Below are 18,010 nucleotides of genomic sequence, written 5' to 3'. Positions count from 1 at the left end.
GCCTATGTACCTTTGCTGTGGTGTGAATTGTTTGGTTTTACATTCTCTACAGTTGTAGTGAGAAGGGCTCTGGTTCTTTACATCAACGGGGGGAACGCAGAGAAGAAGGGTGTGCACAGGGGCAGGGGGCTGGATTGTTAACTGCATTAGCACTTCTAGCTCAAGGTGAGACTCTGGCTCTTTTCCTTACAGCTGAATGTCCTGCCATCAGCCAGCAGGGTGGTTCTTCTGGAGAACATGGCCCGCTTCTGGCCCATCATACAAATCAAAATCAAGCGTTGTCAGCAGGTAGGGATGTACAGTGGAATGGAGAGGAGCTTTGATATCCTGCACAATTAGTTTCTGCACATTAATAGGGCATTTATTTTGAATTCCCAAGCTTGCCCATCCTCACACCTTCTCTCAAAATAGCATTAGTGTTTCTGGAATATTGCATTTTCCAAGCATTTGAAGGATTGAGATCCGTACCTGAGAAAATGCAGTGCTTCTCAAGGAGGAATAGATTTGTCGTAATGACATTGTGGAATGTTGTTAATGCGAGTGCAGAGGGTATAGATTGTGAGACGACAAGTGACAAATAAACAGCTTAACACTTTGTAGCTTGGTCACATTCTGATAGTTTTTCATGGATGCTGCACTGTTTTTTGGAACTTTTTTGGTTCGCACAAACATTTTGCAGCTCCTTTACAGCACATCTCATATGCAGAAGAGCATGGCTATCTTTCAAAAGACAAAGAGCAGCTACTACATAAAAGTGTGTAAAACACAGTACTCTTCTGTGTTAAGTGGGTGGAATATGGCTCTCTTATTGTTATACCATAACTTGGAGAAATATGTTCATGAGTGTGGGTGGGCAAACTTTGATCATATGGAAATAGCGAGTTCCTTCTTTATACATAACACATTGCCTTATTGGAGAAGTCCATGTCGTTCTCAGGGGGGCATTGACACTCGCGTGCGTGGCATCGAGGTGCTGGGCCCCAAGCCCACCTTCTGGCCCATCTTCAAGGAGCAGCTGTGCCGGCGCACGTACCTCTTCTACACCACCAAGGCGCACACCTGGTGCCAGGAAATCTCGGAAGACCGCATGCAGCTGCTGCAGCTCTTCAACAGGTCTTGCCTCCGGCGATGTGCCTCTCTTGCCCTTTCCCTGGGGCCGCAGGTGGGGAGGGGCAGGGTGTCCTGCGGGGCAGGGAGGGGTCTCCCTCTTGCGCTGGGAAGGGGGTCCACATTCCCAGCCCTTCCCACGCTTACCCCAAGACAGGGTTTCCCAAACTTGGGTCTCCAACTGTTGATGGACTACTATTCCCATCAGCCCTGATCATATGTCCTGCTAGCTAGGGATGATGGGAGTTGTAGTCCAAAAACAGCTGGAGACCCAAGTTTGGGAAACCCTGTCGGAAGATATCCATCCTGCTCCTCCCCCCCTTCCATCTCAGTAATAATAATAATAATAATAATTTTATTATTCATACCCCACCCATCTGGCTGGGTTTCATGTTGTTCAAGCTCCTGCCCTGCTTTGTCCCGCACCCTGTGCAGCCATTGCTTCTCAGCCCATTTGCCCCTGACCTCCATAGGCCTCCAAGCGTCGCCCAAGTCAGCAGCTGACCCTCCACCCCTTTGCCCTTTCAGGTTGAACAGTGCCTTGCGCCACGAGCAGGTCTTTGCCGACCGCTTCCTTCCCGACGACGAAGCTGCCCAGGCCCTGGGCAAGACCTGCTGGGAGGCTCTGATCAGCCCGTTGGTGCAGAGCATCACCACTCCAGGTATGGCATCTCCTTCCTGGCACAAGTCCTCAGGAGCCACACCCTCCCTCCCCCCCTCCCCTCTCCCAGCAGCCCTCCGTGTTGACTCTTTCCTGCCCTCCAGATCCCAGCGGCATCAGCCCCCTTTCCTGGCTCCTGAGCCAATACCTGGAGAACCTGGAGGCTTCCCGGAGCAGCAAAAGCCGGGCGGCCATCTTCAACTCTCGCGTCCGGCGCCTGAGCCACCTGCTGGTGCACGTGGACTCCAGCAGCCCTGAGGCCGAGGAGCTGAAGCCCCCCGTGAAATCCAGTGAGTGTCTCCCTGCTTGGGCAGATGGGCAGCCCAGGAGGGGCAGGTCCCCTTTCCCAATTGAAGGGGGGAAGGTCGCCGCAGAGGAGCCTCTGGGGGCCAGGCAGACCTTGGCAGGAGAGCAAGAGTGTCTTTGGCGTCCGGGGCTGCAAGGGGGGTGGCGTTGGAGGAAGAACTGGGGAGGGAGGAGAGCCCTCAAGGTCCCGTATAGTCAGAAGTGGGTGCCTGGGTGCTCCGGTCCCCGTGAATAACGCCGCACAACCCCCACTTTGCAGACGGGAAGAACGGGAAGAACGGGAAGAACAAAGAGTCGAGCTCTGGGACTGTCAAGGCAGCCGTGAAGAAGCCCAGCAGCACCACTGGCATCACCCAGTGCTGGAAAGGGGTGGTCCAGCAGCAGGTAGGGGGAGCAGAGGACCAGGCACGAATGGGGGCGCCAAGCAGGGTGAGATGCGACTCTCCATTGCTGCAAACAGATGTCTTCCTGGCCACGTCTTCCATGGCAGACCATTCACTAGTCCTGCTGCGTTGTTCTCACTGTGTCTGCATGCAGCTGCTTCCCTGCCTATTAAGGAGTTACTGGGAAGGCAGCCTTGGGGAGAGCTGAGGCTGCAGGACAGGACGGGGTGTGGACCAGACTCTCCCAGGAAAGGGGGTTTCCTGGCTCCAAGCTCTACGTGGTGCTGCTAAATTAGGTGGGAGCCTCGTTCTGATTTTGACACATCTGCCCCAGTTCCAGTCACATGCCCAGGCTTTCCTGACGACTGACAGCCAATCAAAAGATGAGCTAAAGGGTGTTTAGCGCTACCCAGGACAGGCAACCAGCCAGGCATCCCTGCCCGCAGGAAGACTTCCAGGCAGGCCCCAGGGAGCCAGAGAAGGGCGTGTGGGTTGCTCTGACCCTGTTGTGCTCCTGCCGTCCCTCTGCCCAGGTGAAGCTGTTCCTGGAGTCCTCCTGGCAGGCCCCGGACTTTGTGGAGCGCTACTGCAGCACCTACCTGCGCCTCCGCACCGCCATGGAGGAGCTCTTTGGGCAGCAGATGTCCTTCATGCTGGCCCTGTGCCACGGCTTCTCGGGGGGTCTGCTGCAGCTCTCCTTCCTGACAGCCATGCATGTGAGTAAGGGCAGAAGGGTGGGGGGCACGGCCTAGTCACAGGGGAGCTCATTTGCAGGAACTGTCCCTCTGACATCCCCCCCCCGGCTCTGCAGGCAGCCTGGCCTTGCCCCTTGCACTTCCAGGGATGTCAAACGTGGCCTCATCTCAGAGCCTGCTTGGCTCCCCTGGCCTGATCACAGAGCAGCCAGCCTCCCCTGCTGGGATCTTCCCCAGATGCCTTGTCCATCCCCTTCCCTGGAGGCGTTGCTGCTGGTTTGAGGGAGGAATCCCCTCCACCCCCCTCACCCCCCCTCTCCCTTCATGGAAGCTCCACCTGCTTCTTCTCCCGGCTTCAACTGGTGCCTCTTGCTCTGTGGCCAACAGGTGAGTGAGCAGTTTGCCCGCTACATCGACCGGTGGATCCAGGAGAGCTGGGCGGACTCTGGCAACGTGGAGACTTTGCGGCGCCTGCAGCAGAGCCTGGAGCCCGTCCTCTTCCTGGCAGGCCTGGAGTTGGCCAACACCTTCGAGCACTTCTACCGGTGAGGAGCCCTTCGTGGGGCAGATATGCGGAATCGTAGTGGGGAGGGAAGGGCCAGAGATCAAGGGGGAGAGCAGCTGCCATACAGGCAGAAGGTCTTGGGTTCAGTCTCCAGGAAGGAGGGAGATATTCCTGCCTGAAGCCCTGGAGCCACTGCCAGTCAGTGGAGGGACCAAGGGACCTGGCTCAGTCCAAGGCAGCTTCCCATATTCCCAAGGAGCTGCTTATCACGTTGTTCTGGGAGACGGCGCAGGCGTCGGGCAGGAAGTGGTGCAGCCTGTTCCTGGCACTTCCATAAGGAAGAATGACTTGAGAGCACCAGTTCAGCTGCTGGGTTCCTTCCTTCCTTCCTTCCTTCCTTCCTTCCTTCCTTCCTTCCTTCCTGGGTCTCTTGTACGTGAGGCTGGCCTGCCCTGCAGGAGGGGCGAGGGGGTCTGGGCTGATGGGTCTGCCCTCTCTGCTTGCGCAGGTACTACCTGGGAGACCGGCTCCTGTCTCAGGGCAAGACGTGGCTGGAGTGTGCGGTGGTGGAGCACATTGGGCTCTGCTTCCCCAACCGCTTCCCCCAGCAGATGCTGAAGAACCTGAGTGAGCTGGAGGAGCAGCAGCAGCAGTTCCACCTCTTCCAGCTGGAGCAGCTCGACAAGCACCTGCTGGAACTCGACCAGGACGGGAACTGGGAGGCGGAGGAGGAGATGGAGGAAGGCGAGGTGAGAGGCGAAGGAGGGACCAGCAGGGCAGAGCCCCATCCCTGTGGACCATGCAGGAGGTCCTCTGCCCCAAGGCCTTTTCTTCCTCCGCTGACACTGCCTGGGCAGCCCCCACTGTCCGCCAAAGCCACAGACCTTCTGTATTTCCCCAGATGGTGGAGGCGCAGCAGCTGTTCTCTCAGAAGGAAGAGGCCGAGGTGAAGGTGCTGGCGCTGTCTCCACGCTGTTGGACCATCTCCTCGTTCTGCTACCTGGAGGATCCTGCCAGGTTCTTCCCAGAATCCCTCAGTCAGCACCTGAGCAAGTTTGCTGACTTCTACACCCAGAGTGAGTGCCAGGCTGTTTTTGAGCCCAGCCCTGCCTCTCTCAGGCTGAGTTTTGGGGGGCAGGTGGACCCCACTTTGACCCAAGACTCTGAACTTGGAAAGTGAGAACCATCAAACTTTCTATAAAGAAATGATACAAACCTTCGCAGGGAGCTGTGAGTCTTTAAACCATCCTTTGAGAGAGGCAGCATTAAGAGGGTCATAATCTTTGGAAAATCTGGCTAATCTACGGAACGTGGGATGAGACAATTTGAAAAACAACAAGATTTGTGTTTTGTTCATACTTCTCCAACCCCAGTATTGTGATATCCTGTCCTTGAGCAGAGAGGCAGAGAGAGTGTTGCCCGTCTTGCTGCAGTATTTCTCCCTGACCGTTGCCTTTGTCTTTCTCAGGTCAGAGCCGCTTTGGGCTGGAGCACACCAAGCCGCGGCGTTTGCAGTGGACGTGGCTGGGCCACGCGGAACTTGAGTACCAGGGCTGCCTCCTGCACGTCTCCACCCTGCAGATGTACATCCTCCTCTGCTTCAACACTGCCGAGGTTTGAGACTCCCTTCATCCCCACTTGCTTGCCATCAGCAGGGCATATTCCGTGACTTAGAAGCAGTCACCCTCTGAATTTTGCACAGCAGAGTTGAAAGTCCTGCAGGGTGGGAACTGATCCTTGCAAATCCCAAGGATCCTCACTGGGACCCAGCCCCTGTTAAGCAAATGCTGGATGTGCTCTGACGGGAGGCACTTTGCTTACTCTGCAGATCCGTTTAGCCTGCCTTTTGTCATAGAGCCAGGATCTTTTGTGCATGACTAGAGTGGGGATGGTGGGAAGTTTGGGGTGGAATTAGATCAATGGCACTAGATTATAGAATTGTAGAGCTGGAAGAACCTCAAGGGTCATCTAGTTCAATCCCCTGCAATGCAGGAATCTTTTGCCCAGCATGGGACTCGAACCCACAACCCTGAGATTAAGTGTCTCTCCCGACTGAGCTACCAAGGTGGAGGGTGTTCACCAGCCTGTGTTCAGCCAGATAGCTTATCTGATTGAGGCTGTAGGTGGCTTCTGGATCCTGTTGCTGAGAATTGAGCGGCTGCAGGCAGTTGTTGCCCGAATTCAGTGAAAATGTTAAGACCTACAGAATTGGTGAGAGCTTAAGGTTACATATTCTGAGACAGACAGCCAAGAATCTTTCACCCCAGAGCCTCAGCACTGCAGTTTGGGGCTTGGAAACATTACTCCATGCTTTGCAATGGTGCTGCAGTCCTGGTGCGACCTGGGCTGAGTCTTCCTTCATTGTACTGGGCATCTCTTTGCCTGTGAGCTCTTCTTCCTTGGGAGCACTACAAACAGACCAGCATGATGGCCTAAGGCGCAGGACCCTGAAACCCGGGGGCCAAATACAGCTGTCTAGTCCTCAGAACGTTTCCCGAGGCCACACACCCCTCAGTGGTCCCAAATGTTGTGTGTGTGGCTGGAATCCATTCTTCTTCTTTTACGTATAAGTTTTATTTTTGCATTTTCTATTTTACATAAACAAATGAATTAAATGTATAAGCATATAATCCCTTTTGACCCCCCCCCCGTTGTGGTTTTTAATGTAATAATTTTCCTCTCTGCATTTCTTTCATTACTCCATTTTTATAAATCCTTTGTCAATCCATAGTTCAAATTTTTACTACAAGTTTTCTGTCAATCCTACCAATGTATGTAATTGTTTACAATAGCTTTTTAAATAAGTTACAAACTTTCCCCATTCTTTATTTAAAGACCTCCTCTTCCTGGTTTCTAATTCTTCCCATAAGTTTTGCCATCTCAGCATAGTTCATCAATTTTGCTTGCCACTCGTCTTTGGTCGGCGTTGTACCATCTTTCCATTTTTGGGCTAGCAGAGTATGCACAGCCGTGGTCATGTACAGTGGTGCCTCGCAAGACGAAATTAATTCGTTCCGCAAGTCTCTTCGTCTTGCGAGTTTTTCGTCTTGCGATGCACGGTTTCCCATAGGAATGCATTGAAAATCAATTAATGCGTTCCTATGGAAACCGCCTTCAGACCAGGTCCGGGGACAGTCTGTCCCCCGACCTCTTCTGAAGGCTGGGGGGGGGGGGAACAAGGGCTTTTCTTCCCACCCCCAGCATTTTAAAAAACCCGGGACAGCGGAGGACTTCTCCGCTGTCCGGGGCGATCTTAAAATGCTGGCGGGCGGCATTTTAAAATCGCCCCGGGACAGCGGAGGACTTCTCCGCTGTCCGGGGAGATTTAAAAGCCCCTGGGAAGGCAGGCAGGGGGGAACAAAGACTTTTGCCCCCCGCCGGCCTTCAGAAGGTGTTCCTGCCCCGCCGCCCGGCTTCGGAGGAGCCTTCCGAAGCCGGGCGGTGGCGGGAGGTGTTCCCGGACCTGTTTTGAAGCAAGGGGCGGAGGGGAGAAGATCGCTTCTCCGCGTTGCCGCCCCTTGCTTCAAAAGGGGTCCGGGGAGAAAGGGGAAGACGCGTGCCTTCCCCTCTGTCCCCGGACCTGTTTTAAAGCAAGGGGCAGCGGGGAGAAGATTGCTTCTCCCCATTGCCTGCCCCGCAATCTCCGAGGGGCAGAGGGGAAGACGCGCGCCTTCCCCTCTGTCCCCTCTTTTGAAGCAAGGGGCGGAGGGGAGAAGATCGCTTCTCCGCGTTGCCGCCCCTTGCTTCAAAAGAGGTCCGGGGACAGCGGGGAAGATGCCAGCATTTTAAAAAACCTCGGGACAGTGGGGGACTTCTCTGCTGTCCGAGGCGATTTTAAAATGCTGGCAGGCAGCAGCGAAGCCTTCGCTGCCGCCCGCCAGCATTTTAAAATCGCCCCGGACAGCGGAGAAGTCCTCCGCTGTCCCGGGGTTTTTAAAAAACCTCTCCGCCCCCCCGCCAGGCTTCGGAGGAGGTCCGAGGACAGTGGGGAAGACGCGCTGCGCTTCCCCGCTGTCCCGGAGATTTCCCTATGGGCTTTCGTCTTGCGAAGCAAGCCCATAGGGAAATTCGTTTTGCGAAGCGCCTCCAAAACGGAAAACCCTTTAGTCTAGCGGGTTTTCCGTCTTGCGAGGCGTTCGTCTTGCGGGGCACCACTGTACATAAATAGTTTCGTCTGATCCTTTGGGATCTCTGGTCGTATAATACCTAAAAGAAAAGCTTCTGGTTTCTTAGGAAATGATATTTTCAACATTTTTCCCCAGTTCATTGTACAGTGGTACCTTAGTTCTCAAACTTAATCTGTTTTGGAAGTCCATTCCAAAACCAAAGTGTTCCAAAACCAAGGCACGCATTCCCATGGAAAGTAATGCAAAATGAATTAATCCGTTCCAGACATTTAAAAACAACCCCTAAAACAGCAATTTAACATGAATGTTACTATCTAATGAGAACATTGATCCATAAAATGAAAGCAATAATCAATGTACTGTACTATAAAATAAATAAGACATGGAGATGATAAAAATTAAAATTAATTCTTTTTCTTACCTGCACTGATGATAGTCGTTGTTTGGATGGGGGACTTTTATCCATTTCCGCTGTCACACAGTCAATCAATCAGTAGCTGAACTGGGTTTCACACAGTCACAAACAAAAATTAACCGAAAAAGCCTCAAAAACAAAAACGCAAAATAAATAGCAAAAGCAAAAGCGCCAAACTTAATCCGTTTGACTCCTGAAATGTTCAAAAACCAAGGTGCAGCTTCTGATGGTGCAAGTGCCTCAGAAACTATAGCCGACAGCTGCATTGGATGTTTGGCTTCCGAAAAACGTTCGAAAACTGGAACACTTCCAGGTTTTCAGAGTTTGAGAACCAAAGCGTTTGAGAACCAAGGTACCACTGTATATCATTTCCCAGAAGTATAATGTGTAGAAAGTAGCTTACTGTTCAAAGGTAAAATGTACACTCATTGTTCTGCCTACTTTTGCCTCTAGACCCACCTTCATTAGCATGTGGGCCTTGGAAGCTTCTCCGCTGACATAAGGGTTCCACCCTAAAAAGTCGGTTTTCTTTTATTGCATTTGCAGTATTCCTTGCAAGAACTCTGGGGCCGAAAGTCTAGATGCCCCAGTATTTCTTTGCTTCTCCCTTTTCCTCTGTGTACTCACCTTCATTTCCATAACCCCCCCCCCCTTTAATTTTCCTAGGAGGTTTCGGTGGACACACTGTTACAAGCCACGGATCTTTCCCCTGTCCTCCTGCATCATGCGCTGAAACCTCTAACAAACGAGAATGGGATCCTGACCCAGAGTCAGAGTAAGTGTGGGGTTCAGAGGAGGAGGAAACAGGGTGGATAAAAATAAAAAAGTCAGATTTTTTTATTTAAATCGGATTTTTAAAATAAAATGCTTTTGGAGGAAAAATATTTCTAAAGATAGTTTTCTATTTAAGTTACATTGTAGTCCAAAGGCTATTCATCAGGAAATGAGGATTTGTTTTAAGTTTTTCATGTGTGCTAAAACTCAGTCTAAGGTGGTGGTGGTGTTTTTTAAACCATTTAACCACATCAGTTAACAAACATGGATACATATGCTACAATGTTACTGTTTTAGTTAAATAAATTGTTTAAATTGTTATTAAGGAAATGATTATTTTTCTCCTTCCAATAAAGTACAGCAGAAAAGTAGTTGTCCAAATATAAACAGTTAACTTACTAAACCTCACAATAATTTCATCATTATCTATGTCAGTGTATTTCTAATAGTATAACTAAATCAGTAATTTTTTATATAACTGTAAAAACTACTCTGAAAATTTATTCTTCCAAAAATGAAACCTTCCTCTGGTTGTAAATATTAAGATTATACCAGCTAGAATGAGTCTTTCTGTAAAAAAAAGAAGATTTAAATTGTGATTTAAATTGATTTGATTTAAATCAAATCCACCCTGGGAGGAAAGGACCTTGAGTCCCTTGGGAAGCTATCCCAGCAATGTGGGTGGGATTTTGACTCCTGCCATGCAGCAGTTAAGTTTGCCATGTCAGATGGTGCAGATGAGGTTAGGCATTGCAAGAGGGGAAACCTGTGCCGTGAATTGAAGCCCCGTATTCTTTTATTGTACCTTTAATATTTTGTTGGAAGCCGCCCAGAGTGGCTGGGGAAACCCAGCCAGATAGGCGGGGTATAAATAATAAATTATTATTATAATTATATAGATGTCTTGAGGCTGAACGAAGGGACACTGAGCCAAATGTCCGGCCAGTGCCTGTGGCTGTTGCCCAAGCAGACCTACTTGAATGTGGAAGAGAACGAGGGCAGCGCTCTGGAGAGGAAGAGGAACATCATCTGCTGCCTCCTTATCCAGATCTTGAAAGAAGAGAAAGAGATACACATTGACAACCTGGTGTTCAAGGTATGGAACGCAGGGACGGGGCCTTGCAGCGCAGTCCGACTGGTAGGTGAAGCGCAGGGACTAGCTCATTCCTCTTGCCTCTCCCAGGTGATCGATGCCTGCCAGAAATGGGAGTCTGGCTCAGCTCTGAAATTCTTGAGCTTCTGCTGCAGCAGCACGGATGTCCTGTCCTGCATCCTGCACTTGCTGAGCCAGGGCTACATCCTGCGCCAGGAAGAGAACCCGCAGCTGCTGGAGTACATCTGTGCTGAGCCCACCACACCTCACCGGGGCCAAGCTCAGCTCATCTTCCAGAGCACCGATTGCCAAAAGGCCAAGGCTTCTTCTGGGACAGACCCTGGCAACAAATTGCCTTTCAGGTAACGAGCTTTTTTGTTTTGTTTTTCAATTAATACTTTTTATTATAATAATTATTTATTATTTATTATTTATACCCCACCCATCTGGCTGAGTTTCCCCAGCCACTCTGGGCAGCTTCCAATTGAGTGTTAAAAACAATACAGCATTAAATATTAAAAACTTTCCCTAAACAGGGCTGCCTTCAGATGTCTTTTAAAGATAAGATAGCTGCTTTTTCCCTTCACATCTGAAGGGAGGGCGTTCCACAGGGCGGGCGCCACTACCGAGAAGGCCCTCTGTCTGGTTCCCTGTAACCTCACTTCTCACAATGAGGGAACCGCCAGAAGGCCCTCGGTGCTGGATCTCAGTGTCCGGGCTGAACGATGGGGGTGGAGATGCTCCTTCGGTACACAGGACCAAGGCCGTTTAGGGCTTTAAAGGTCAGCACCAACACTTTGAATTGTGCTCGGAAACGTACTGGGAGCCAATCCATTTTCCATATTCCATTCAATTTACTCATACAGTCATGATCATCAACTTCCCTTCCCCATCTTTTCGTGGTTCTATATATTTACCCATTATATGACTGCATATTCTGATTTCTCCATAAGTTTTGTTCTCCTCCCGCCTCCTCATATCTTTATATACTTTAAACTGTTGGATTTACTCCAACCCTGCTAACGTTTTAACCTGTTTAACATTATTCTTCATAATAATACCAGTGCTTTTTTTCTAAAAAAAATAATGTTTAGGGTTACTCTCATTTTGACTCAAGAAAATCACCATTTTACAGTTCATATCAGGGAAAATAAATACAGTAAATGGACAAAAGTACAAAGATTCACAAAATGTTTAGGGGTATGCATACTCCTGCGTCCCCCCAGAAAAAAAGCACTGAATAATATAATAATTTATACCCTGCCCATCTGGCTGGGCTTCCCAAGCTACTCTGGGAGCTACCCAACAGAATATTAAAAACACGATAAAACATCAAACCTTAAAAACTTCCCTACACATACTCTGCAAACATTTCCCACTCTTCCTTAAATACTCGGATCTTCCTGATCTCTTACTTCATTAGTTAAATTTGCTGATTTGACATATTCCCATCAATTTCATCTGCCATTCCTCCTTTGTTGGTGTTAATTCCCTCTCTCCAGATGTTTCGTTTTAACATGACACATAGCAGGGGTGTAGGAGCCTACCTGCCTACTTGTTGTTTGTTGGTATCTTCATGAACTTACCTAAAAAGATAAAGAAAACAAAAGACTGAGTTAAGCATTTGAAAAATCCATTGAAATCAGACATTATAAGTTCATCTTAGGTTGGGTAGTTTACAAGTCTCTGTGGCTTTGCAAAAGGTTTTGTATTTGTCTCAGAAGATTGATAAAGAATGTATAATTATTTTGGTAATTATTGTGTGTACAGTGGTGCCTCGCAAGACGAAATTAATTCGTTCCGCAAGTCTCTTCGTCTTGCGGGTTTTTCGTCTTGCGATGCACGGTTTCCCATAGGAATGCATTGAAAATCAATTAATGCGTTCCTAGGGAAACCGCCTTCAGACCCTGTCCGGGGACAGTCTGTCCCCGGACCTCTTCTGAAGGCTGGGGGGGGGGGGGATAAGGGCTTTTCTTCCCACCCCCAGCATTTTAAAAAACCCCGGGACAGCGGAGGACTTCTCCGCTGTCCGGGCAATCTTAAAATGCTGGCGGGCGGCATTTTAAAATCGCCCCGGGACAGCGGAGGACTTCTCCGCTGTCCGGGGCGATTTAAAAGCCCCTGGGAAGGCAGGCGGGGGGACAAAGACTTTTGCCCCCCGCCAGCCTTCAGAAGGTGTTCCCGCCCCCCGCCCCGCTTCGGAGCACCGTTCCGAAGCGGGGCGGTGGGGGAAGGTGTTCCCACCCCCCCGCCCCGCTTCGGAGCAGCGTTCCGAAGCGGGGCGGGGGGGAAGGTGTTCCCGCCCCCCGCCCCGCTTCGGAGCACCGGGAGAAGCGATCTCCCGCAGCCCCTTGCTTCAAAAGAGGTCCGGGGGCAGCGGGAAGCGCTTCCCGCTGTCCCCGGACCTGGGGCTGCGGGGAGAAGATCGCTTCTCCCCGCAGCCCCTTGCTTCAAAAGAGGTCGGGGGCAGCGCGAAGCGCCCGCTGTCCCCGGACCTCTTTTGAAGCAAGGGGCGATGGGGAGAAGCGATCTCCCCGCAGCCCCTTGCTTCAAAAGAGGTCCGGGGACAGCGGGGAAGAAGCGCTGCGCTTCCCACTATCCCCAACCTCTTTTGAAGCAAGGGGCGGCGGGGAGAAGCGATCTCCCGCAGCCCCTTGCTTCAAAAGAGGTCAGGGGACAGCGGGAAGTGCTTCCCGCTGTCCCCGGACCTGGGGCTGCGGGGAGAAGATCGCTTCTCCCCGCCGCCCCTTGCTTCAAAAGAGGTCGGGGGCAGCGAGAAGCGCCCGCTGTCCCCGGACCTCTTTTGAAGCAAGGGGCGATGGGGAGAAGCGATCTCCCCGCAGCCCCTTGCTTCAAAAGAGGTCCGGGGACAGCGGGGAAGAAGCGCTGCGCTTCCCACTGTCCCCAACCTCTTTTGAAGCAAGGGGCGGCGGGGAGAAGCGATCTCCCGCAGCCCCTTGCTTCAAAAGAGGTCCGGGGACAGCGGGAAGTGCTTCCCGCTGTCCCCGGACCTGGGGCTGCGGGGAGAAGATCGCTTCTCCCCGCCGCCCCTTGCTTCAAAAGAGGTCGGGGGCAGCGCGAAGCGCCCGCTGTCCCCGGACCTCTTTTGAAGCAAGGGGCGATGGGGAGAAGCGATCTCCCCGCAGCCCCTTGCTTCAAAAGAGGTCGGGGGCAGCGGGAAGCGCTTCCCGCTGCCCCCGGACCTGGGGCTGCGGAGAGAAGATCGCTTCTCCCCGCCGCCTCTTGCTTCAAAAGAGGTCGGGGGCAGCGGGAAGCGCTTCCCGCTGTCCCCGGACCTGGGGCTGCGGGGAGAAGATCGCTTCTCCCCGCAGCCCCTTGCTTCAAAAGAGGTCCGGGGGCAGCGGGAAGCGCTTCCCGCTGTCCCCGGACCTGGGGCTGCGGGGAGAAGATCGCTTCTCCCCGCCGCCCCTTGCTTCAAAAGAGAAGACCCGCAGTTCCCGGGGCAAGCTTCGTTTTGCGAAGCAAGCCCATAGGGAAATTCGTCTTGCGAGGCAACTCGAAAACGAAAAAACCTTTCGTTTTGCGAGTTTTTCGTCTCGCGAGGCGTTCGTCTTGCGGGGCACCACTGTATATTAGTTGCCAATGTGTTGCATGAGTCGTACTACTTGTTGTGATATGGCTGTTCTTGCCTTCAGGTTGGATGCCTTTGGCCTCGGCACAGAACAGGTTCTTATGGAGACAGTTCTGCTACCCATGGGGCGCACCATGAGCCAAGACGAAGTTGGGGTGCTGATGAACCAGACAGTGCAGAGGGTCTCAGATACCCTGAGCGTGACGGCAGATGTAGCCCAGCACCTGCTTATACACTGTAAATGGAACGTGGATGTTCTGATTCAGCGCTACACAGAGGATCCAGAGGTGCTCCTGTTCTCCTCAGGGATGCAAGTGCGAAACCCCCAGGAGCCCTCAAGCCCTGTCACTCACTGTCCAGTCTGTGTGAATCTGCTGAATCAAGATGACAACCCACCTGTTCTCTGCTGCATGCACTACTGCTGCAAGGTGAGGTTTGGCTTCCCTTACTGTCCTGACGGCAGGTATCTGCTTTCACTCTCTCCATTCTTGTCTTAATTCTGATCCCCGACAGAATATTGTTGCTTTCTGAGATTGGGTGTCCCATCCTTGTCCCATTACAGTGGTACCTTGGTTCTCAAACTTAATCCGTTCCGGAAGTCCATTCCAAAACCAAAGTGTCCCAAAACCAAGGCACGCTTTCCCATAAAAAGTAATGCAAATGGATTAATCCGACCCAGACTTTTAAAAACAACCCCTAAATCAGCGATTTAACATGAATTTTACTATCTGATGAGACCATTGAGCCATAGAATGAAAGCAATAATCAATGTACTGTACTATAAAATAAATAAGACAGTATTGTTGATGATAAAAATTAAAATTAATTCTTTTTCTTACCTGCATTGATGATAGTCATTGTTTGGTTGGGGGGCGTTTATCCATTTCCGTAGTCACACAATCAGTCAATCAGTAGCTGAACTGGGTTCCACACAGTCACAAAAACAAATTAACTGAAAAAGCCACAAAAACACAAAATAAATAGCAAAAACAAAAGCACCAAACTTAATCCATTCCAGAAGTCCGTTTGACTTCCGAAATGTTCGAAAACAAAGACGCAGCTTCTGATTGGTGCCCCAGAAAAAATAGCCGACAGCCGCATTGGACGTTCGGCTTCCGAACAACATTCGAAAACCGGAACACTTAATTCTGGGTTTTTGGCGTTTGAGAACCAGGGCATTTGAGAACCAAGGTACCACTGTAGTCCTATTGGTTTTGGTGTAAATTTCCAAAACACTCCCCCTAGTGGGCGACTTGGAGCACTGCTGCCTGTATTGTTAACACTGCTGATCTCTTGATCCCATGTTTTCTTCCCTCTCATTTTTTCTTCTTCAATTAGTCCTGCTGGAATGAATACTTGACAACTCGGATTGAACAGAACCTGATTCTGAATTGTACATGTCCCATCTCTGACTGTCCTGCTCAGCCGACTACTGCCTTTATCCGCTCTATTATTTCCTCCAAGGAGGTCATTGCCAAGGTAGGCACAGGGGTTCTGACACGCAAGCTCAATCTATCAAAACCTCCTACACACTAGGCGAGAGCTTCATCTTTTCCTTATGAGAAAACACCTGTTGTGTGCTATAGCCTGGGATCTGAGTAATAGGTCAAGCCGTTAATCCATTTAATTCCAGGTATGCTAACTCTCCCATTACTCAACATATTGCTTGCTAAGATTGCTCTGTTGTCCATCTTGCAGAATACAGTGGTACCTCAGGTTAAGTACTTAATTCGTTCCGGAGGTCCGTTCTTGACCTGAAACTGTTCTTAACCTGAAGCACCACTTTAGCTAATGGTGCCTCCTCCTGATGCCACGCCGCCGGAGCACGATTTCTGTTCTCATCCTGAAGCAAAGTTCTTAACCCGAGATACTATTTCTGGGTTAGCGGAGTCTGTAACCTGAAGCGTATGTAACACTGAGGTACCACTGTATCTCATTTGCTTGAGACGTTTTGAGCTGTCTGCCCTGCAGGCACCTGTTTGTTAGATCCTGTGTTCAGTCATACCTCATGCTGCGTCCGCTTCAGGTTACGTCTTTTCAAGTTGCGTCCTGCGGCAACCTGGAAGTACCGGAATGGGTTACTTCTGGGTTCGCCACTCACACATGCGCAGAAGCGCTAAATTGTGCTGCGCACATGCGCAGACACAGCACTTCTGGGTGCGAATGCTTCAAGTTGCGGACGTGCCTCCGGGAAAGATTACGTCCGCAACTCGAGGTTCTATTGTACAGGACTCATGGACTGACTTAGTGAATGCCTTTTTCCACTTTAGTAGGGAACTGGGTTAAGTTGTGCTTCACTTCCTTCAGGTTCATGACTTCTGCATCATTAATTTTGTGTGTGTGCTCTAAGAATACTTGAATCTGATTTTTTTAAAAACAAATTCTGCAGATTGCCATATTTGCTTGTACTGTACTATTCTGATTGTGCTCATCGGGAGGGATGTTTGGAAACCCCACCTCCTGATCACTGGAAATTGTGCTGAGCACACTTCCTTTTTTCAGTTCCGCTAGGTCACTAGGCATTGCAGAGCCCTCCGCACTCTCAAGCCCTTTTAGTGCTTGAAACATTTTGAAAAAAACACTAAAGCTGAGGTTTTCAGCATACCCAGTCCAGTATCTGTTTTTGGACTTGCATTATGTGATCATGGAGTTTTAGAATACACATAATCCTGTCGTATGATATGTCAAGGAGATCACATTTAAGTTTTTGTACTCATATACCTGATTAACTCAGGCTAATAGAACATACTGCATCTTCAGCATTTATTGGCCAATATACATCTCAAACTAAAGCCTTGGAATTATGTTAGACAGAAGCTATCTTCTGAAGGAAGTAAAACAATACTGTTCTTTGGTGGTCTTCACCTCAGCTGTCCTTCGGGGTATAGAATATTTTTGTTGAAACTTGACATACAGTTCAAGAAATCCTAAGAGTGACATCTTCCTGCTCTTCAATAACAAGTTGAAGCCTATGTTCACGTCAGAATAATGTCAATTACCTTAACTGCATCAAGAATCCTTCTGCTCAGTTTTTAACCAAAGTTTATCTTCTTCAGAAGACGACCAAGCTTCTTACAGTGTTTAGCTGAGAAGCATAATAGTACATTGCAAAATTCAGAAGTGTTAGCCTTTCCGTAAGACCATAGTAGATATTCTGGGCGGCTTATTGTTCTGCCTAATATTAATTAATACTTTTGCCATGACACTAACGCCTCCTGTAGCAATTGGACTATTATGATTAAACTGAGAAACCTAGGTAACACATTCTTTTTAAAGGTGGCGATTATCCCTTATCCTTTGAAAGTCTGAGGAAAAACTATTGTTGAAGATCACTTTGTATTTTTTTGGTCAGCAGTTCATAGTCCCAGAAAGTTGCTCTAAATCTGGCACGAGATTAATCACCGTGGCGCTGTGGGTTAAACCACAGAGCCTAGGACTTGCCGATTAGAAGTTCGGCGGTTTGAATCCCTTTGACTGGATGAGCTCCCATTGCTTGGTCCTGCTCCTGCCAACCTAGCAGTTCGAAAGCCCATCAAAGTGCAAGTAGATAAATAGGTACCGCTCTGGCGGGAAGGTAAACGGCGTTTCCGTGTGCTGCTCTGGCTCGCCAGAAGTGGCTTAGTCATGCTGGCCACATGACCTGGAAGCTGTACGCCAGCTCCCTCGGCCAATAAAGCGAGATGAGCGCCGCAACCCCAGAGTCGGCCACGACTGGACCTAATGGTCAGGCGTCCCTTTACCTTTTTTTAAACTGATAATTGCACAAGATCTCCAGAACTGCCACTTGTGTGTTTCTTTCCTGCAGTATGAGAAAGCGCTCCTGAGGGGTTATGTTGAATGCTGCTCGAACCTGACCTGGTGTACCAACCCCCAAGGTTGCGATCAGATCCTCTGCAAGGAAGGTCTTGGCTGTGGAGAAGCCTGCTCAAAGTGCTCTTGGATCTCCTGCTTCAACTGCAATTTCCCAGAGGTAAGGCTGAGATGAACCATGGAGGAAGTGCACCTGTCTCCTCACAGGACTTTTGTCCTGGGTTTTTTGCCCTCCCAAGTCAGCTCAGGCTCTGTAATTCCTTGCAGGCTCACTATCCTGCCAGCTGCAGCCACATGTCCCAGTGGATGGATGACGGAGGGTTTTATGAAGGGATGACCGTGGAAGCCCAAAGCAAACACCTGGCCAAACTCATCTCCAAGCGCTGCCCAAGCTGCCAAGCTCAAATAGAGAAAAATGAGGGCTGCCTGCAGTGAGTGCCTTTTTGTTTATTAGCTTATTTAGTTAGAGGGCAGAAGAATGATACAAACTTGGATTGCATGGGAGGTGCCCCCAAACTTTCTTTGGCTTCTTGTCTGATGCC

At 50.1% G+C, this 18,010-nt stretch overlaps 1 protein-coding gene across 2 annotated transcripts in view; it reads left to right on the top strand.

The window, feature by feature from the left end:
* Positions 1-18,010, top strand: part of LOC308472875 (cullin-9-like) — a 58,494-nt gene that overhangs the window by 33,634 nt on the left and 6,850 nt on the right. Inside the window, exons 18-34 of one of the 2 annotated variants that reach the window (XM_080998102.1) lie at positions 193-288; positions 938-1,113; positions 1,636-1,769; positions 1,873-2,058; positions 2,343-2,458; positions 2,991-3,173; positions 3,540-3,697; positions 4,166-4,406; positions 4,559-4,733; positions 5,126-5,271; positions 8,866-8,974; positions 9,873-10,069; positions 10,157-10,428; positions 13,723-14,086; positions 14,997-15,137; positions 17,464-17,628; positions 17,736-17,899. In XM_080998102.1, the coding sequence (XP_080854228.1) occupies positions 193-288; positions 938-1,113; positions 1,636-1,769; positions 1,873-2,058; positions 2,343-2,458; positions 2,991-3,173; positions 3,540-3,697; positions 4,166-4,406; positions 4,559-4,733; positions 5,126-5,271; positions 8,866-8,974; positions 9,873-10,069; positions 10,157-10,428; positions 13,723-14,086; positions 14,997-15,137; positions 17,464-17,628; positions 17,736-17,899 (3,023 nt within the window). Of the gene's footprint in view, positions 1-192; positions 289-937; positions 1,114-1,635; positions 1,770-1,872; positions 2,059-2,333; positions 2,459-2,990; positions 3,174-3,539; positions 3,698-4,165; positions 4,407-4,558; positions 4,734-5,125; positions 5,272-8,865; positions 8,975-9,872; positions 10,070-10,156; positions 10,429-13,722; positions 14,087-14,996; positions 15,138-17,463; positions 17,629-17,735; positions 17,900-18,010 lie in introns of both variants that reach the window. The other variant, XM_080998101.1, reaches the window with a different exon arrangement.

Source organism: Podarcis pityusensis, assembly GCF_964106645.2.
Source record: "Podarcis pityusensis genome assembly, chromosome: 3".
NCBI lineage: Eukaryota > Metazoa > Chordata > Lepidosauria > Squamata > Lacertidae > Podarcis > Podarcis pityusensis.
This window is presented reverse-complemented; position numbering and strand designations above follow the sequence as displayed.